We start from the raw sequence: 23014 nt of genomic DNA on the forward strand, positions 1-23014 counted from the left end.
GTATTGTGTGCTTCATTTTGCAATGAACGCTGTACATCTTATTTATTTGACCCGCAACATTTTTCCAAAAGTCATTAATGAATGCAGGTACTCAAAACAAACCAACTTCAGTACATTTTGATCAGCAAAATAGACAGCATCACACAGGGAAAGATGTTGAACTTAAGGAAGTACAAACCATTGTTGAGATATGCTTTTAACATGAGTTAAACTTTCATTTATTATTTATTATTTTTCAGTATCAGTTGTACAAACAATTTGGGTTAATAGTTAATTGTTTCGAACTTTCTCGTTGTTTATCGAACCATTACCGACGTTAAAAGTACATCGTCAGTCGAAAACATAAATACACGTATTAGATTTAACAAATAGTTTCCTGGCACTCTTTATGTTAAAATCATATACTTGAATAGTTTCGAAATGATTAATGACAAAATTATAGATTTATATCGCTGATGGAAATGTGTTGTAGAAAGATAGGAAATATTTTAAATTCTTGTATTATGACCTCTTTCGAGAACCAAAATATACCTTATAGTAATTAACATGGATCCACACACATCTTGCAAAACATGGCACGCTATGTCCGTAAACAAGATCCAAAGGACTTTATGTAATGACACCCAGATTAATGCTGTGTCCCTTGACTTCAGGAAGGAATTCGATAAAGCTCGCATTATTCCTTAGGGAGCAAAATATTAATTTAAACGATATCGGATTAGCTGAATGGATTCAGCACTTCTTAGCAAACATAATTCATCATTCCATTTCAACGGAGAGAAATGGTCAGATGTAAAAATTACTTTGGGAGCATCTCAATAGAGTGTTTAATTTCGTTCATTATAGTCATGTTTTGGGAAAACATGCAAGTGTTTTGTTCGTGATTTAAATAATGAAAACTGCACCAGTTACTTTTTTGCTGCTTAGTATAGCGCGTTTCGGGAATTTATTCTCAAATGGAACTGAAAATGAGAATAAACTCTCGAAACGCGTTGGGCTAAGCAACAAGAAAATAAATAACTGGTATAGTTTTCATTGTTTAAATCACCAAGGGGTGTTATTATTCACGATATACACTGATGAGCCGAAACATTATGACCGCCTGCTTAACCGCTTGTTTGCCTGTCTTTGGAACGCATTACATCACTGATTCTGCGTATCACGGATCCGACAGTTTGTTGGTAGTACGTGGAGGTATGCGGCATTAGATGTCTACGCACATGTCACGTAATTCGCGTAAATAACGGGCTCCTGATTTGCGTACGCGGTGATGGCGCCCTATGGCGATCCGGATGGGTTCTTAAGGACGTTGTTGTTGTTGTGGTCTTCAGTCCTGAGACTGGTTTGATGCAGCTCTCCATGCTACTCTATCCTGTGCAAGCTTCTTCAACTCCCAGTACCTACTGCAACCTACATCCTTCTGAATCTGCTTAGTGTATTGATCTCTTGGTCTCCCTCTACGATTTTTACCCTCCACGCTGCCCTCCAATGCTAAATTTGTGATCCCTTGATGCCTCAAAACATGTCCTACCAACCGATCCCTTCTTCTAGTCAAGTTGTGCCACAAACTTCTCTTCTCCCCAATCCTATTCAATACCTCCTCAATAGTTACGTGATCTACCCACCTTATCTTCAGCATTCTTCTGTAGCACCACATTTCGAAAGCTTCTATTCTCTTCTTGTCCAAACTGGTTATCGTCCATGTTTCACTTCCATACATGGCTACACTCCATACAAATACTTTCAGAAACGACTTCCTGACACTTAAATCTATGCTCGATGTTAACAAATTTCTCATCTTCACAAACGATTTTCTTGCCATTTCCAGTCTACATTTTATAATCCTCTCTACTTCGACCATCATCAGTTATTTTACTCCCTAAATAGCAAAACTGCTTTACTACTTTAAGTGTCTCATTTCCTAATCTAATCCCCTCAGCATCACCCGATTTAATTTGACTACATTTTATTATCCTCGTTTTGCTTTCGTTGATGTTCATCTTATGTCCTCCTTTCAAGACACCGTCCATTCCGTTCAACTGCTCTTCCAAGTCCTTTGCTGTCTCTGACAGAATTACAATGTCATCTGCGAACCTCAAAGTTTTTATTTCTTCTCCATGGATTTTAATACCTACTCCGAATTTTTCTTTTGTTTCCTTTACTGCTTACTCAATATACAGATAGAATAACATCGGGGAGAGGCTACAACCCTGTCTCACTCCTTTCCCAACCACTGCTTCCCTTTCATGCCCCTCGACTCTTATAACTGCCATCTGGTTTCTGTACAAATTGTAAATAGCCTATCGCTCCCTGTATTTTACCCCTGCCACATTCAGAATTTGAAAGAGAGTATTCCAGTTAACGTTGTCAAAAGCTTTCTCTAAGTCTACAAATGCTAGAAACGTAGGTTTGCCTTTTCTTAATCTTTCTTCTAAGATAAGTCGTAAGGTTAGTATTACCTCACGTGTTCCAACATTTCTACGGAATCCAAACTGATCTTCCCCGAGGTCCGCTTCTACCAGTTTTTCCATTAGTCTGTAAAGAATTCGCGTTAGTATTTTGCAGCTGTGACTTATTAAACTGGTAGTTCGGTAATGTTCACATCAGTCAACACCTACTTTCTTTGAGATTGGAATTATTATATTCTTCTTGAAGTCTGTGGGCATTTCGCCTGTATCATACATCTTGTTCACCGGATGGTAGAGTTTTGTCATGACTGGCTCTCCCAAGGCCATCAGTAGTTCTAATGGAATGTTGTCTACTCCCGGGGCCTTGTTTCGACTCAGGTCTTTCAGTGCTCTGTCAAACTCTTCACGCAGTATCTTATCTCCCATTTCATCTTCATCTACATCCTCTTCCATTTCCATAATATTGTCCTCAAGTACATCGCACTTGTATAAACCCTCTATATACTCCTTCCACCTTTCTGCCTTCCCTTCTTTGCTTAGAACTGGGTTGCCATCTGAGCTCTTGATATTCATACAAGTGGTTCTCTTCTCTCCAAAGGTCTCTTTAATTTTCCTATAGGCAGTATCTATCTTAACCCTAGTGAGACAAGCCTCTACATCCTTACATTTGTCCTCTAGCCATCCCTGCTTAGCCATTTTGCACTTCCTGTCGATCTCATTTTTGAGACGTTTGTATTCCTTTTTGCCTGCTTCATTTACTGCATTTTTATATTTTCTCCTTTCATCAATTAAATTCAATATTTCTTCTGTTACCCAAGGATTTCTATTAGCCCTCGTCTTTTTACCTACTTGATCGTCTGCCGCCTTAACTACTTCATCCCTCAGAGCTACCCATTCTTCTTCTACTGTATTTCTTTCCCCCATTCCTGTCAATTGTTCCCTTATGTTCTCCCTGAAACTCTGTACAACCTCTGGTTTAGTCAGTTTATCCAGGTTCCATCTCCTTAAATTCCCGCCTTTTTGCAGTTTCTTCAGTTTCAATCTGCAGTTCATAACCAATAGATTGTGGTCAGAATCCACATCTGCCCCTGGAAATGTCTTACAATTTAAAACCTGGGTCCTAAATCTCTGTCTTACCATCTATCTGATACCTTTTAGTATCTCCAGGATTCTTCCAGGTATACAAACTTCTTTCATGATTCTTGAACTAAGTGTTAGCTATGATTAAGTTATGCTCTGTGCAAAATTCTACAAGGCGGCTTCCTCTTTCATTTCTTCCCCCCAATCCATATTCACCTACTATGTTTCCTTCTCACCCTTTTCCTACTGACAAATTCCAGTCACCCATGACTATTAAATTTTCGTCTCCCTTCACTACCTGAATAATTTCTTTTATCTCGTCATACATTTCATCAATTTCTTCATCATCTGCAGAGCTAGTTGGCATATAAACTTGTACTACTGTAGTAGGCATGGGCTTTGTGCCTATCTTGGCCACAATAATGCGTTCACTATGCTGTTTGTAGTAGCTAACCCGCACTCCTATTTTTTTTATTCATTATTAAACCTACTCCTGCATTACCCCTATTTGATTTTGTATTTATAACCCTGTAATCACCTGACCAAAAGTCTTGTTCCTCCTGCCACCGAACTTCACTAATTCCCACTATATCTAACTTTAACCTATTCATTTCCCTTTTTAAATTTTCTAACCTACCTGCCCGATTAAGGGGTCTGACATTCCACGCTCCGATCCGTAGAATGCCAGTTTTCTTTCTCCTGATAACGGCGTCCTCTTGAGTAGTCCCCGCCCGGAGATCCGAATGGGGGACTATTTTACCTCCGGAATATTTTACCCAAGAGGACGCCATCATCATTTAATCATACAGTAAAGCTGCATGTCCTCGGGAAAAATTACGGCTGTAGTTTCCCCTTGCTTTCAGCCGTTCGCAGTACCAGCACAGCAAGGCCGTTTTGGTTAATGTTACAAGGCCAGATCAGTCAATCATCCAGACTGTTGCCTCTGCAACTACTGAAAAGGCTGCTGCCCCTCTTCAGGAACCACATGTTTGTCTGGCCTCTCAACAGATACCCCTCCGTTGTGGTTGCACCTACGGTACGGCCATCTGTATCGCTGAGGCACGCAAGCCTCCCCACCAACGGCAAGGTCCATGGTTCATGGGGGGCTTAAGGACTTACTTCAAGCGCGAATTTGTCGCCGAGACATCAAAGTGAGTTCACTATAATGCTTCTCAGACCACTGTAGCACGATTCTGGCCCCGACACACGGACAATCATAATGCTGAAAGATGATATCACCGTCGGATAAGACATCAAGCATGAAGGGATGCAGGTGTTCCGCAGCTGTCAGCTTGTCTTCGATTACTACCATAGATCCCGTGCAAGCGCAAGAGAATGTCTCCCATTGCATAATATTGCAGCCACCAGCCTGCGTCCGTGGCGCGCTGAACGCTTCGAGCCGCCGTTCACGTCGATGACGGCGTTTGCGGAGGCGACCATCGACCTGGTTAGCAAAAATGTGATGCACCCGAAAAGCCGACACGTTTCCATTGGGCAACGGTCGAATCCCCCTGGTCCCGCGCCCACTGTAATCGTAACTGATGATATCATTGGGTCGATATGTGAACGGGTAGGAGTGGTCTGCTGCGGAGCTCCGTGTTCAACAATGTACGATGAACGGTGTGCTCCGAAACGCTTGTGCGTGTACCAGCATTGTGCTCCTTCGGCAGTGATGCCATATCTATCCTACTTTACAGAGCAGACAAGCCTCCGAATCCCAGGTTTTGTGAAGAGCAGTGGACGTCCAATCATTTAGCGCCTAGTGGAAGTTTCACTGTCTTTCTATCTCTTTCCGTAGGTGCCCACGATAGTAGCACATGAATATTCGACCACCCTCGCCGTTTTCGAGATACTTGTTATAGGTTCTGCGTAATGATTATCTGACCATTGTTAAAGTCGCTTATCTCAATGGATTTCCCCATTTACAGCCAATATCTTCGCTATGGTGATCCCCGCCCGTGTCTGCTTCGCTTACTGCTGTTACCGAGTCACTTGCCCGCAGAGCCACCATGCGGCATCCAGCACCACGGTGGCAGTGGTCGTTATGTTTTGGCTTATCAGTGTACAGGGCTATAAATGATTTAATGGATACCGCTGGAACCTATGTGCAGCCCTGTCCGCTGACGATGTTGTTGTATATTTGAAAGTTGCAACGAAAGACAAATATAGTAGAACGCAGGAAGAGCATCAGAAAATGGAGGCTTGGGCAGAAGTTGGAAACTGACGCTCAGAGTAAATAAAATTAATTAGTGTGTTGTGAATAAATAGATCGAAACACCCAGCGATGTTCCGTTATACATTGTTTCGAGAAATCACTACTTATGTCAACAACTGTAAAATATCTGAGACTATCAGTTCGGAGCGACCTGAATTGGAACCAACACCTAAAAGTAGTTGTTGGAAAAACAGGTCTCAGACGGAGCATGGTTAGAAGAATCCTAAAGAAATGTAATCTATACACGAAATCAGTGGCTTACAGAATACTCGTTTGCCCGATTCTTGAACATTACTCGTCAGTTTGGGTAGTACGCCATTTAGTATTAGTTAGGTAGATCCAAGAAACAGGGGCGCGTCGCATTATGGTTCGTTTAGCAGGCGGGAACTGGTTACAGAGATGCTCATTTGATTACAGTGGCAGTCACTATAAGAGAGGCGTTGAACATCAACGAGAGGTTGTTGAAATTATGTGACCTTACATTTCAAGAAATCAGCCAATATATTACTTTTTTCCACATAAATTTTGCAAAATAATCATGACGAAGAAATTATAGAAATTAAAGCTTATTCGGTGCCTTGCTAATGGTACTATAGTCCGATTAAAATTACGAGGGTTGGAACTTGAAACAGTGGCAACTATTTATTCACAACAGATACAAAAGAGTTACATATTTGCACATGTTACTGTCCTTCAGAGTAGTCACCAGCGTTGTGTAGAACACGTTGCCAGCGATGTGGAAGGGGTAGTATACATGTTAGCAGAGGCTGTTCTGTTGATGGTGCGAATGGAGCGGTCTGCTGCCTGTCGAATCTCTGGAACAGTACTGAAGCGAATGTCACGAAGTGATTCCTTCTTCTTCGGAATCAAATCAAAGTCACCAGCAACTGCGACCAGGTTTGCGAAAGAAGTGGCGACACTTTCTGCGCAACCCACCCATCATTTTGCTCGACAATGCGCGGTTGCATAAAGCGCAAGTTGTGACTGCTCTGTTCGGTCGGTTGGACTGGGAAGTACTGTACCATCCACCATACTCCTCGGACTTCAGTTCAAAAATGGTTCAAATGGCTCTGAGCACTATGGGACTTAACATCTGTGCTCATCAGTCCCCTAGAACTTAGAACTAGTTAAACCTAACTAACCTAAGGACATCACACACATCCATGCCCGAGACAGGATTCGAACCTGTAGCGGTCACGCGGTTCTAGACTGGAGCGCCTAGAACCGCACGGCCACACCGGCCGGCCCGGACTTAAGTCCTTGTGACTTTGATTTGATCCCGAAGATGAAGGAACCACTTCGTGGCATTCGCTTCAGAACTGTTCCAGAGATTCGACAGGTAGTAGACCGCTCCATTAGCACCATCAACAGAACAGTCTCTGCTAACGGTATACTACGCCTTCCACATCGCTGGCAACTTTGAAGGACAGTAACAGGTGCAAACATGTAACTCTTTTGTATCGGTTGTGAATAAGTAGTTGCCACTATTTAAGTTCCAGCCCTCGTATTTGATAGTTGACGTCTCTCACTTGCCGCTACGATGTCGCCACAACCGCTACCTGCTACCGCTTGGTTATAGGTGACACACACATACACATACACACGGCGCGTCAGTTCACAAATGCTGTTAATGTGTAACGCGAGGCAATGTTGAAAGCGGTCGCCGAGAGGTATGACGGATGGAAATGGGAGATGGTCTGTCGACGGTTGATTTTAAGTGACCAATGACTGAACAGCTGCAGACGACGCGTTTTGTAGCCCTGAATTTAAACTCATGTCCTGACCTAACCGCAACCTCGTGATGTGCAATGTACTAATATCCGAGAAAACAGCGATGAGCAATTTGCGGCGTAACTAAAATCACGATCGCTATGCTAGGTTTATTGAAAAAGGTAGAGACCTCTATATGTGCTTCATCGATCTAGAAAGGCATTTTACAATGTGGCTTGGGACAAGCTGACGACTATAATGAGGGAAAAGATAGTGGACTGGAAAACCAGAAGACTTGTAAACTCATTACATCTGAATGAAAAAGCCTCATTTAAATTGAGAGGAAAAAATACAAACGGTATCGGACTAGGAGAAGGAGTAAGACAAGGTTGCTGTCTATCACCTACCCTTTTCAACCTCTACTTGGAAAATATGATTATCAATGCTCATTAGATCACAAAGGAGTAGAAATTGGAGGAATAACAGTAGGGCGTTTGAAGTTTGCTGATGACATGGTCCTTCTAGCCATAGGGAAAAAAGAATTACAGGATTTAGTGGATACCACTGATGCTAACGGAAAAATTATGGAATGAAAACCAACACAAAGAAAACAAAAACATTGGCACTAGGAGGGAATAAAGAAATAAAAATTATGTTGAACGGAGAAATATTAGAACAGGTGCAAAATTTTAATTATCTTGGAAGCAGGATAGACACCAACTGGAAGTGCAGCACAGAACTTAAAACAAGGATAGCAATGGCAAAAGAGGCATTTTATAACAAAAGGAGAATTTTCTACAGCAGTCTGGATAGAGAACTCAGGAAAAGACTCATAAAATGTTTTGTACGGAGTGTACTTCTGTATGGTGCTGGAACATGGACTCTGAGGAAGAAATACAGAGAAAGGCTGGAGGCTTTTGAGACGTGGACATGGCAGAGGATGCAAAGAATAGGTTGGATGGACAAAGTAAAAAATGAAGAGGTACTAAGAAAAGTGAGAGAGAAACGGCGGTTACGAGATGTAATAAAAAGAAGAAAAAGAAATTGGATTGGGCATATATTAAGAAAGAATGACGGACTGATAAAAACAGTTTTAGATGGCTATGTAGAAGGGAAAAGGAAGCGAGGAAGGAAGACATTTCAGATACTGAATGACGTGTTGGACGGTACAACATACAGCAGCCTCAAGAAGAAGGCAATGGATCGCAGAAAATGGAGAGGCAAAGGACCTGCTAATATAGCAGAAAACTGATGATGATGATGTTCACGGCGATTAAAGCTAACCTCTAAGAGTAGACTCAAGAAAAAAACATTTCAGTTCCAGCGCTAAAAGATTTAGAAATTAAAAAAAAAAAAACTGCAGTATGTGACGAGTTTTGAAACAGCGAATTTCTACATAGCAAGTTATTACTCCAGCCACTACGCCACAGCACTAGCTTCACGCAATGTCATGTGAAGCTTATACTCGTACAATGTAGGCCGATCTCTGTGGTTATAATAACTGTATGTGTGACTCTGAATCTTGTGCGAAATAATCCAGTAGTGTTCGGTTACTGCTGTGTAAAAAACGTGTGTGTTTCCTTAGCATGGTTGTGTGTGTTTTTTGTTTTTGGTGCGGCTATCATTACGATGAAATACGAAATAAAAGGGCCAGACCGAAGATTCGGGATCCAAACACATCAAGAAAGAAAGCTGGGCAAGGAATCTGAAGTGGACTTCGTAATTGTTGTGGCAGTTTGGCAACGGCGAACGGTTCGCCTGTGACGCTGAGCACGCTAATTGGAGGAAATCAGCTCCAACGCGTGAATGTCAACTATCAAGTAATTTGAATCGTACTACAAATATACCCTCTACTATACACTGTAAGGTAAATTGTGGGGTTTACAAGTAGGAGTGGTAGTCATAAGGCTTTAATCATCACAACGAAAATAAAATTTCTTAATGGATTTCTTGTTTGCCACAGTACCGTATTAAGCCACTGTAGGAGTCAAAACAAACTATCGCAGACCATTGATAAAGGGCAGCATCGTGTGCTGATTCTTTTTCTGCGTCTTTCGGCGGAAGTGAACGCCACAATGCACCATCATATGACACAACGGCTAGATAGCGTAGGCGCTTCCAATGCGGTCAAACATGGCAATGACGAAGAACGAAATGGGAGACCATCTATCTGTGAAGAACGAGGAACTGCAAGTGAGGTGAAGGCCTTGATATTTGATGACCAGCTCAATACTATCGAGTCGATAGCGGGAAAAGTGAAACTCTGTACGGATAAGTTCTCATCTTATACGACATGAACGTAACAAAGCAGCCGCCCGTTGGTTTCAGCTAATGCTCACACCCATTCAGAAAGCCCAACGAATCCAGGCAGAAGAGGAAATGCTGCAGCTGTGTCAGGCCGATAAAGATTGCTTCTGCCGCTGTCTTATCACAATATACGGGTACTGGGCGATACCTCTACATCTACATCTAAGTGATTACTCTGCTATTCACAATAAAATGCTGGCAGAGGGTTCGATGAACCACCTTCAAGCTGTCTCTCTACTGTCCCAGTCTCGAACGGCGAGCGGGGAAAACGAGCACTTAAATTTTTCTGTGCAGGCCCTGATTTATTTTATCGTGATGATCATTTCTCCCTATGTAGGTGGGTACTAACAGAATGTTTTCGCAATCGGAGGAGAAAACTGGTGATTGAAATTTCATGAGAAGATCCCGTCGCATCGAAAAACGCCTTTGTTTTAATGATTGCCACTCCAATTCACGTACCATGTCAGTGGCACTATCTCCCCTACTTTGCGTTAATACAAAACGAGCTGCCCTTCTTTGTACTTTTTCGATGTCATCCGTCAGTTCCATCTGATGCGGATCCCACACCGCACAACAATACTCCAGAATAGGGCGGACAAGAGCGCTGTAAGCGGTCTCTTTAGTTTGCACCTTCTAAGTGTTCTGCCAATGAATCGCAGTCTTTGGTTTGTTCTACCCACAACATTATCTATGTGCTCGTTCCAATTTAGGGTATTTTTAATTGTAATCCCTAAGTATTTAGTTGAATTTACAGTCTTCAGATTTGTGTGACTTATCGCGTAATCGAAATTTAACGGATTTCTTTTAGTACTCATGTAAATAACTTCACACTTCACAATTCAGGGTCAATTGCCACTTTTCGCACCATATAGATATCTTATCTAAATCATTTTGCAATCAGTTTTCGTCATCTGATGACTTTACAAGATGGTAAATGACAGCATCATCTGCAAACAATATAAGACAGCTATTGAGATTGTCTACTATGTTGTTAATATAGATCAGGAACAATAGAGGGCCTATAACACTTCCTTGGGGAACGCCGGATATTACTTCTGTTTTACTCAATGACTTTCCGTCTATTACTACAAACTGTGACCTTTCTGACAGGAAATCACGAATCCAGTCGCACGATATTCTATAGGCACGCAGTTTGGTTAGAAGACGATTGTGAGGAACGGTGTCGAAAGCCTTCTGGAAATCTAAAAATATGGAATCAATTTGACATCCCCTGTCGATAGCACTCATTATTTCATGAGTATAAAGAGCTAGTTATGTTTCGCAAGAGTGATATTTTCTGATTCCGTGCTGACTACGTGTCAAATCGTTTTCATCGAGGTACTTTATAATGTTCGAATACAGTATATGTTCCAAAACGCTACTATAAATCGACGTTAGTGATATGGGCCTGTAATTCAACGGATTACTCCTACTTCCCTTTTTGGGTATTGGTGTGACTTGAGCAATTTTCCAGTCTTTAGGTACGGATCTTTCTGTGAGCGAGCGGTTTTATATAATTGCTAAATATGGAGCTATTGTGTCAGCGTTCTCTGAGAGGAACCTGACTTGTATACAATCTGGACAGGAAGCCTTGGCTTTATTAAGTGATTTAAGCTGCTTTGGTACACCGAGGATATCTACTCCTGTGTTTCTTATCTTGGCAGTTGTTCTTGATTGATTCATGAATATTTACTTCGTCTTCTTTGGTGAAGGAGTTTAGAAAAGCCGTGTTTAATAACTCAGCCTTACTGGCACTGTCATCAGTGACTTCACCGTTGTTATCGCGCAGTGAAGATATTAATTGCTTCTTGCCACTGGTGTGCTTTATGTATGACCAGAATCTCTTTGGGTTTTCTGCCAGATTTCGCGCAGTTAGCTCTGAATCAACCGATTTTCGGTTATATCGGTTACATCGTTTTTTTCAACGTCAGTTGAACCGGACTGTTCAAACCGCCCAAAATAACCGGTTTCTGAAATAACAGGTTTTCGCTGTTGTATTCCTATTATTTCCTGTAATAAACTAGAAATCTAACAAAGGCTGAAAAATCTTTTCTCCGTCAGTTTCATGATACACAGAATCAAATTATTAACATAAATAGGCAAACAAAAGGAAATTTAGGCCATCCAACGTTCGCTGCTTTTCTCGAAAGGTATCAGTGGTTTACTACTACTACTACAAAAAAACCGCTAGTACTCTCCTATTGATTCTATTTTTTGAAACCCTACTGAAGAATCATGTAATCGGGGATTATAGCACTATTTGGACGCTACGAGTAGTCCGTGCTAAAGGGTGAAAACTGAGGTTGAATAACGTCATATTTCATGTTAATTTGTCCGTTTTCAAGGGCTACAAGGACTTAAAGGCATGTTATGTAGACACAGGCAGCAGCTTAACTACTTTCTATTATTACTAACTGCTAATATTTAAATTTTCTCCTGATATTATGTCACAAGTTTGTTGAGGTTTATCCGGTTTTCAGTCTTTTAAAGCAACTGGAGCACTGTACTTCACTGATACCGCAGTTCGTAAAATACTTCCAGACTAGGGATGGCGCCATTCTGTAATATAACTGATGTCCAACGACGACGTTGATAAATTATCGTATAGATCTAATGGGGAAAGTCTTGCACTGCATGTACACCCGTACCATCTAATAGGACACACCTCGTGGTAACAGGTACACTATTGTCTCAGCAATTCTGTTCAAAAATTGTTCAAATGGCTCTAAGCACTATGGGTATTTTTAGTACATTCAGCCATGACCTGTAGTTAAACATATTCACGAGTGTTGGGCTTAATTAAAGCAGAAACGCAAGATATTCGATTTAACGAAAGGAACTGATCAGCCACTGTAGAGTGCTTTATACTCTGAAGTTATTGAATTGTTTTAATTGTGTACTTCTTTCTGATTGCTCTTTACTGACCCCCATCCATTATTTGGTTATTTTAATTGTGCATTGTAGCTTAATAGATATCTCTGGCCCCAACTGTATTTAATTTGTTTGTATTTTATCGACCCCTAGACATGGTCATCAACCATCTTACTATTAAAGAACGTTAGTATAGTTAGGAACTTCGCTTCACAGTTGTGAACACCCCATATCAATATTTTACCATCCTGCATGTATTGCAGTTATGAGTGATATGTCATAAAGACATACTTAGAGTAAAAATAGACCTTGATAACGAAAATCTAAGATTATCATTTTTTGCTAACATATATGCACATCAAAAAAAGTGTTGCATCACCTCGGTTCCGAGAATTCCGGAATCTGTACAGAAAATTGGAATAGAGATCAACATAAACATCATTTCTGCCATTTTTATTGCTCATGAAAGCCACACAATGCATGTTGTACTACCATACAGCGAGACCTTCAGAGGTGGTCGTCCAGATTGCTGTACACAGCGGTACCTCTAATACCCAGTAGCACGTCCGCTTGCATGGATGTATGCCTGTATTCGTCATGGCATACTATCCACAACTTCATCAAGGCACTGTTGGTCCAGATTGTTCCACTCCTCAATGGCGATTCACCTAGATCTCTCAGAATGTTGGTGGGTCACGTCGTCCATAAACAGCCCTTTTCAATCGATGCCAGGCATGTTCGATAGGGTTCATGACTGGAGAACATGCTTGCCACACTAGTCGAGCGATGTCGTTATCCTGAAGGAAGTCATTCTCAAGATGTGCATGATGGGAGCGCGAATTGTCGTCCGTGAAGACGAATGTCTCGTCAATATGCTGCCGATGTCGTTGCACTATTGGTCAGAGGATGGCATTCACATGTCATACAGCCATTACGGCGCCTTCCATGGTCGCCAGCGTTGTACGTCGGCCCCATAAAATGCCACCCCAAAACAGCAGGGAACCTCCACCTTGCTACAGTCGCTGGACAGTGTGTCTAAGGCGTTCACCCTGACCGGGTTGCCTCCAAACACGTCTCCGACGATTGTCTAGTTGAAGGCATATGCAACACTCATCAGTGAAGAGAACGTGATGCCAGTCCTAAGCGGTCCATTCGGCATGTTGTTGGGCCCTTCTGTACTGTGCTGCATGATGTCGCGCTTGCAAAGATGGATCTCGCCATGGACGTCGGGACTGAAGCTGCTCATCATGCAGCCTATTGCGTACAATTTGAGTCGTAACACGACGTACTGTGGCTGCACGAAAAGCGTTATTCAACCTGCTGGCGTTGCTGTCAGAGTTCCTCCGAGCCATAATCTGCAGATAGCAGTCATCCATTGCAGTAGTAGCCCTTGGGCGGCCTGAGCGAAGCATGTCATCGACATCTCCTATCTCTCTGTATCTCCTCCATGTCAGAAACTCATCGCTTTGGTACACGCTGTAGCGCCTAGACACTTTGAGAGCCCTCTTGGCACAAAGAAACAGTGAGGACTCGATCGAACCGCGGTATTGACCGTCTAGGTACGGTTGAAGTACAGACAACACGAGCAGTGTACCTCCTTCCTGGTGGAATGACTGGGACTGACTGGGACTGACTGGCTGTCGGACCCCCTCCGTCTAATAGGCGCTGCTCATGCATGGTTGTTTACATCTTTGGGAAAGTTTACTGATATCTCTGAACGGTCAAAGGGACTGTGTCTGTGGTAAAATACCCATAGTCAATGTCTATCTTCAGGAGTTCTGGAAACCGGGGTAATGCAAAACTTTTTTTGATGTGTGTAGTTACGCCTGAACCCGTACACTGATTTCTGTTAGCAATAATGTTTCCTTTACAGGGAGTGTAATGGAACCGACATTGGGATCATTGTCTGATTATATCACTGTCCGTACTGCTGCACTCTTCCGAATTCTGCATGCATGAGATGGTGTCTTCCTACCTTGCAGGTTTTAGGTTCAACACAAATTCCTAAAACACTCACAGAGCGTCCTTGCACAACTGTGGTAGGAAGATAGATCAGAACCAGTCACACACATATTAGAGGTCACCTCTAATAAATGTTTTCTGTAGTCAGCAGAACCATCTCTGAAAGCCGAAACCTTTTTCTCCTAGGAACCTGAAGATGTCTATTATACTGCAACGGCAACTACAGGTAGGTTTTGGAAGTCTAGTTCTTGTAACTTTGGAAATTTCCAGCTAGATATGGCCACAGGTAATCGAATTTTAATTTCTTTTCGCGGGATGTGTATTGCGCGTTCGCTGAATGCAACAGCCAAAATAGTTCATTCTAAATTCCCTAAATCTACTGTAGCAAATACGAAGTTCGCTTTCCTTGTTACGTTAAACTAAAAAAGTACATATCTGAAGACGGATCGAGGTGGCGCAGCGGTTAGCACCCTGGACTCCCCTTAGGGAGGGTGACGGTTCAAACCTGCGTTCGGCCATCCAAATCTAGGTTTTCTGTGATTTCCCTAAACTGCTCCAGGCAAATGCCGGGATGGTTCCTTTGAAAGGGCAGGGCCGATTTCCCTCCCCCTCTCTGACACCATCCGAGCTTGCGCTCAGTCTCTAATGAACTCGACGTCGAAGGGACGTTAAATCCAATCTTCCTTCCCTCCAAGTACGTTACATACCACCAGAATGTGGTTTTCACCATCCTCTAAGCCATAGTTTTTTCGTATTTGGATCAATGTTCGCCCCAAATTTAGAAAACCTATGTACTGCTTAATGGCCTCAAGTCCTTAACACGCATTTCCACACACTTGTCAGTCACTAAGTCTTTGTCGTTGTTCAAAATGTGTATGGAGGGAGGAAACTGATGGTCAAATTTACACACATATCTTAACATACCAGAAATCCTCGAACGATTGTTACTAACTTTTTACACAATTTGCATTGCGAGACACCTACCGACTTATTTGAATCTTATAAACACATGAAAACATTTCCCCTGCTCTGTTTCGTGACTGGTTTATGTTTCCCAATTCTCAATTTCTCCTCAATGTCCTTAAAGTCAGGTTTGTTCATTATGCTGCTCCCACACTTATTTATAAATGAGCAGCAATGAAACTACTATACCTGTCTATTCTGTAGTCACGTTGGATAAATAGCGCTACCTGTTGTCAGCTGCGGCTGGCTGAGCGGGTACCGTGAAGCTTGCCAGACTTATGGCCACCCGAGTTGGCCTGATTTAACCACTGTGTCAGTAAACAGGTACTCTTCTGTCTCGCTGCAGCAGGTTGGGCTGCTTTAATGGTTGCGGCGGAGACAGGGGCAGGCATGCTGGAAGAAGAATTTTTACACCTCTGACTGTGACAGGACGTCCCAGACGTGTCCGGCCATGGAGCTCAGTTTCTGCTCTTCCTAACACTTTAACTATCATTAGCCATTGCCCAACAGTATTTCCTTCAATTGCACCATTACTATACACTGCACACAAACGCTTATGCATGTTCGCTACGTTTTATTTTTTATATATGTAATTCAGTTACAGCACATTGCTATGACGAGTACCTTGTGTAGATGTCATTTTGTTGGTTCACTAAAGCCTAGTTTACACGACGACTCTAGGTTGCAGCAACTGCGCTACCGGCCACTGCGCAAGCGCGCCACTTGTTTGCGCAACTCGTTGGTGAATCTAAACACTTTCGGCGTGGTCCAACTTTGGTGACACTAGCTGCATGAGTTTTGAGGTTATGTGTGTTCGTAGGGTGTAGACAAACTGAAATGTGAAGTGGGGAACGGAGAATAATGTTCGCTTTTTGGATATCTATGATTTGCATTAATGTTTGTGGGATTTCAGTGACGCTGATTACAAAAATAGGCAACATATTGCTGCCGCTGAGACCGTCATGCGCGATCATAACATAGATGGTTTGACAATATCAGAGCTGCAGGGCACAATTTATTGAGTTAGGAGCACATATACAACTGAATTAAGAAAAATACAAGCAAGTGTAATTCTAGCTGTGGCAATCCTCTAGTCTACAGGACTAAAATACCATCGTTCGAGTTGGCCAACTCTTTGTTAAGGAATATTGTTGACAGGAAGGAAGGCTATACAAATTCAAAAACCTGCATTCTTTATTCTATATTCATCTATTTAAAACGTCGCTGCAGTGCTCCCCATTCACATGTCAGAATTTTGAAATATTGACACTGTAAAGATGTATCTTCAGGAGAGTAGTTTGCAAACCACTCTCTTCTTAATGCGGCCGGCTTCGAGTAATTATTATTGCTAATGTTAATAATTATTACTGCTAATGTTAATAATTATTGGTGTTAATGAAATAGCGTCATCATCAACTGAAACCTATCTTATAGCATGCCGAGTGTTCTCGATTGTAATCCACGTAATATGATATGTAATTTCAGTTCTGGCGACAGTGCTTCATGCATTACATTAGCTTTATTCCTTATCGCATAATTAACTCTATTTAGAAGAAACGTGAACAGTTCTGGTGACATTGTAAGATAATTAGAAGAATTTCTTGGATCTTCTGTTATAAATTATTTCAAGGATGCTGAGCAACCGAGCTGACGTTTTTTATTCATCTAGTCACGAATCGAAACAATTTTCTAATTTTTTTCTTATGCTGCGATTCCACACAACAAGCTTTAACTCCATCACAACTCGTGCAGCGTGCAGCTGCCAAAACTTTTCATTTCAGACACGACAAAGGGACCCACAAAACGACGAAACTGAGGTGTATACTGGTGTCGCCGTGTCTACAGCCATATATGAAACCACTTGCGTACAACACATTCACCGCAAGGAGTGGCGCAACCCAATGTCGTCGTGTTAACTAGGCTTAAGGCTCTGTCATCCGTTGGAATAGTTCGAAACTTCAGACACGTCAGAATAAGCATCAAATTTGAAGCACCTAAAAGGACAATATGCTATAGAGGGTGAACATTAATAAAACCGACAAACGGCAGCGACGGATTCCTGACTGTAAATAGAGGAAAAAAGTCCTATCAACATGTGCCCGGAAATGCATCGTTACCACTGTAGATGGCTCTGACGAATGAAAGTTCCTCTGAGCACGTGCCGTGTGTTCCTTGCGTGTTGCAGGCTTGTGGTTGATGCAGCGTACTGTAAGCAGCAGAATGGTGTGGTATTCACATCGGGAACAAGCCGAGATGTGGTTTGTATACTGCCAAGCAGATGGAAACGGTCGAGAGGCAGCACGGCTATACCAAAACAAGTATCCCCACAGATCTGAACCAAATAGCACAACATTTTAAGCCCTTTTTGGACGTTTGTGTGATCATAGGCCCTTTCAGAAAGACGAACGCGCAGGGAGGCGGCGGACTGTGCGTGTACCAGATTTGGAGGACCGGGTTACGGGATATTGAGACAAAGACTAGTGCAAGCTCCAGGCAAGTGGCCCGCAAACATGGTGTAAGCCAAGGTACGATTATGTGATCACACAAACGTCGAGAAAGGGGTTGAAATGTTGTGTTACGTGGTTGGTGTCTGTGAAGGTACTTGTTTTGGTTTAGCTCTGCTGTCTTTCGACCGTTCCTATCTGCTTGTTCGTACACAGACACCATGTCAGCTTGTTCCCGACATGAATATCACACCATTCTGCAGCTTACACACAGCCTGTAACACACAAGGAACACACGGCATGAGATCAGAGGAGCTTTCAGTCGTCAGAGCCATCTACCGTGACAACGATGTATTTTGGGCCATATGTCCATAGAACCCTTTTTCCTCCACTTCTAGTCACGAATCTGTCCCTGCAGTTCGTCGGTTTTATTGATGTTCACTCTGCATACACTGGTGTGCAAAAGTTAAGCACCAAATAACTTTCGCATTATGTCTCACTGCTAAGAAACGCACCTAGATGATACTTGGAACATGCGTGGAAACAATTCCTCCCGTATAATACCCGAGGCGGTTTTATTGATGTTCACTCTGCATATACTGATGTGCAAAAGTTAAGCACCAAATAACTTTCGTATTATGTTTCACTGCTAAGTAACTCATCTAGATGATACTTGGAACATGCATAGAAACGATTCCTACCGTATAATATCCGAGGTAACTGAAAGAAATATGCAATGAGAAGAATAAAAATGTAACTTTTATTCGAAGGCAACAATTACCCTTTAGTCACTTCGATTTATGATAATCTCCTGGACATCACAAACGGCGGGACATTTTTCTTAAGTGGGCGGCTGATCACTGCGGATGGCATTGCATGCTCTGCAACGTGCTCCGGTGCTAGGAACGAGTTCTCGCGGTAGGACGTTACATTTCTCCACCAGAGCGACTGACAACTGTTGGATGGTCGTTGCTGTATGTGGACGTGCTGTAATACGTCTTCCAACGCCGTCAACACGTGCTCGATGGTATTTAATTTAGGGGAACGGGCAGGGTAGTCTGTTAGCCCAATATCCTCTCGATCCAAGAGCTGCGCCTCCTGCGCTCGCTGTTCGAGGCTGCCGTGCGTTGTCATCCATAAAAATGAAGTCAGATATGTGGAACGAGTACAGTGTCGCAATAACGTTGACCAGTGAATTTGCTGTGTTCAAAGATTACGAGGTGAGTGCACCCAAGCAATATTCTCTCTCCCCACACCGTAACATCTCGATCACCAAAACAATAACGTTCAACAATGTTTCTGATGGATTACGTGTTCCTACCGCTTCCCACGTCAGGATACGTCAAGCATGGGAGGACACTGCACGGCATTGCCGTCCGTTGTCATTACACACCCTATTAACGACCATGTCCCATCTTTTTTAGTGTCTAGGACCATCGTGAATTCTAATGATTTCAGTGTCATTTCTGTTCGTCTCATTGTGTATTTGTTTCAGGCACCCTCTGTACTACACAGCAGCACTTCATTCTACACTACTGGCCATTAAAATTACTACACAAAAAAGAAATGCAGATGATAAACGCGTATTCATTGGACAGATATATTATACTAGAACTGACATGTGATTACACTTTCACGCAATTTGAGTGCATAGATCCCGAGAAATCAGTACCCACAACAACCACCTCTGGCCGTATTAACGGCCTTGATTCGCCTGGGTATTGAGTCAAACAGAGCTTGGATGGCGTGTACAGGTGCAGCTGCCCATGCAGCTTCAACAGGATACCACATTTCATCAAGAGAAGGGACTGGCGTATCGTGACGAGCCAGTTGCTCGCCCACCATTGACCAGACGTTTTCAATTGGTGAGAGATCTGGAGAATGTGCTGGCCAGGGCAGCAGTCGAACATTTTCTGTATCCAGAAAGGCCCGTACAGCACCTGCAACATGCGGTCGTGCATTATCCTTCTGAAATGTAGGGTTTCGCAGGGATCGAATGAAGGGTAGAGCCACGGGTCGTAACACATCGGAAATGTAACGTCCACTGTTCAAAGTGCCGTCAGTGCGCACAAGAGGTGACCGAGACGTGTAACCAATGGCACCCCATACCATCACGCCGGGTGATACGCCAGTATGGCGATGACGAATACATGCTTCTAATGTGCGTTCACCGCAATGTCGCAAAACACGGATGCGACCATCATGATGCTGTAAACAGAACCTGGATTCATCCGAAAAAGTTACGTTTTGCCATTCGCGCACTCATGTTCGTCGTTGAGTACACCATCGCAGGCGCTCCTGTCTGTGATGCAGCGTCAAGGGTAACTGCAGCCATGGTCTCCGAGCTGACAGTCCATGCTGCTGCAAACGTCGTCGAACTGTTCGTGAAGATGGTTTTAGTCTTGCAAACGTCCCCATCTGACGACTCAGGGATCGAGACGCGGCTGCACGATCCGTTACAGGCATGTGGATAAGGTGCCTGTCATCTCGATTGCTAGTGATACGAGGCCGTTGGGATGCAGCACGGCGTTCCGTATTAGCCTCCAGAACCCACCGATTCCATATTCTGCTAACAGTCATTGGATCTCGACCAACGCGAGCAGCAATGTCGCGATACGATAAAACGCAATCGCGATAGGCTACAATCCGACCTTTATCAGAGTCGGAAATGTGATGCTACACATTTCTCCTCCTTACACGAGGCATCACAGCAACGTTTCACCAGGCAACGCCGGTCAACTGCTGTTTGTGTATGACAAATCGGTTGGAAACTTTTCTTATGTCAGCACGTTGTAGGTGTCGCGTCCGGTGCCAACCTTGTGTGAATGTTCTGAAAAGCTAATCATTTGCGTACCACAGCATCTTCTTCCTGTCGGTCAAATTTCGCGTCTGCAGCACGTCATCTTCATGGTGTAGCAATTTTAATGGCCAGTAGTGTATTTATGGTCCAAGTTTCATCTAGCTACGTTATTTGGCAGTCACATACATAACGAAAGTTAGTTTCGTTAAGTTTTGCAGACTAGTGTATATTTGTGGATGCAAAAGATGGGGTATTATTTATTAAACGACGCTCATAGAGCGAAATACTGAAACTCCCTGATGATGTTGGGGGAGGGAGCCAATATACAGCAGTACAGGAAGCTGTGCAGGAGGGTGTTTCGCTTCACAACATCTCCCCAATTCATTCTTCACTGGACACAGTCAAACATGCTGCTTCTTTGACCAGTCTAATTTTCCATCACTCCCCATAATATCCTGACATGACACCCACTCAGTTTTTCCTCTTTCCCCAGAGTTCTCGATCAGCCAAATTGCGAACTTTTACAACCAAGGTGGGTGCCAAGTCATCCATTGATGGTAAAACTGTGTTACATTGAAGGGTGAGTATGTAGAGAGGGACGAAAACTATCAGCAAGTCGCAGCTCGATTTTTTGAGGTAATACTCAAAACTGACCCGTTGTGACGTTGCCTACCTCCTGAGGAAGGCGTCGTCCAGGTCCCAGGGGTGATTGGTAGCGGCGACGAGGACGACATGCGGCTGGCTCTTGCCGGCGCCCACGCCTGTCCCCGACAACAGCCCGTCCATGGCGACCAGCAGCTCAGCCTTGAAGCGGCGCGACGCCTCGTGCTCGCTGGGGGAGCCGCGCGCGCAGCATAGCGCGTCCACCTCGTCGATGAAGATCACACTGGGCGCCCGTGATCGCGCCTCCGCGAACAGCAGGCGGACCTGCAAACGCCAGGCATGCCACGTGCGCCACTGGAAGTTAAAACTGAAGCACCAACTTCTGGAAACATTTCGCAGGACCGCAATTTGCCCGTCATGACCTCCATCGGTACAGAGAGGTTTCGACTGTTATCCTGGACAGCACGTGGTCTAAATCTTGTACCAAATATAAACGTTCGGTCATAGGTTGCCGACGAATTGGTGCGCCACCACTCACAAACCACTGATACGTTCTGGCACCGAGTTGAAGCAGCATGAAATGATAGCCCGTGTTTTCCATCCAAGCTTAGTTGGGCTCTACGCACAGCAATTAGAGTCCCCAGAAATTACCACTCTGTGTACTAAATTTCGGTCACTGTATACTTCAACTCACCTAAATATCTAATCATGTATTCTTCCTACTGTACTGTATCCGCACAGTTAGTAAATTTCGTTATTTTCTGTCCTTACTGGTGTTGCAGTTTTAATGGCCAGGAATGTATAACGCTCCGAGAGTGAGAGCTCGGTATCCCACTGCCTTTGCCTAACAAGCTCTCACCTTCATAAGTTTACTCACTCAAAATATGTATGGAGTAATTACAAAAGACCAATAAAAAAACCGGCATTATTAAGATACCAGAATGAGCAGAGGTCAACACGCTGTGCAGAAGCCCTGTATGGTAATCAGTGCAGCACATATTCAGCATCTGCATCTGCACCTGCACCTTCAACAGTGGTTTCCAGTATAAGGAAGAATTAACCTTGTGGAGGGCGGACAGGTGTGATGGAAGGGGGTTAAATGAAATTTGATGAAGGAAAGAATAGTTAGGTTAATCGGACAAGTCGAATCAACATTAATGCATCGCCGGCCGGAGTGGCCGAGCGGTTCTAGGCGCTACAGTCTGGAGCAGCGCGACCGCTACGGTCGCAGGTTCGAATCCTGCCTCGGGCATGGATGTGTGTGATGTCCTTAGGTTACTTAGGTTTAAGTAGTTCTGAGTTCTAGGAGACTGATGACCTCAGAAGTTAAGTTCCATAGTGCTCAGAGCCATTTGTACCATTAATGCATCAGCGTTCATTGGTGACACACCAGAAGGTTAGCAAGTTGCATATCTAGGATTCAGTCTGCTTTTACAGTTTACTTCTTCAGTTAGACTTGCTACAATGGGTAGGATGTCCGTATGTATGCGGACGCAGAAGGAGCTGGCCACAGTTTGGAAACTGCTGAATGCACTTTTGGCTACAGTCAATCACCTTCAGGCTGCTGCCTATAGGTGTAGCACTCGCGGAGAACCTGGCGCGTCGCATGGGACACTTCGTGTGTCGCTTGTTTCGCCCAAGGGCTCTGCTG

At 43.4% G+C, this 23014-nt stretch overlaps 1 protein-coding gene across 1 annotated transcript in view; it reads right to left on the minus strand.

Annotated features, from left to right (window-relative positions):
- The window catches only part of LOC124565812 (katanin p60 ATPase-containing subunit A-like 1), a 143769-nt gene that overhangs the window by 49282 nt on the left and 71473 nt on the right, over positions 1-23014 (minus strand). Inside the window, exon 6 of the mRNA XM_047131020.1 lies at positions 21434-21687. Within this exon, the coding sequence (XP_046986976.1) occupies positions 21434-21687 (254 nt within the window). The remainder of the gene's footprint in view (positions 1-21433; positions 21688-23014) is intronic.

The sequence above is a fragment of the Schistocerca americana genome, chromosome 1 (assembly GCF_021461395.2).
Source record: "Schistocerca americana isolate TAMUIC-IGC-003095 chromosome 1, iqSchAmer2.1, whole genome shotgun sequence".
Classification (NCBI taxonomy): domain Eukaryota; kingdom Metazoa; phylum Arthropoda; class Insecta; order Orthoptera; family Acrididae; genus Schistocerca; species Schistocerca americana.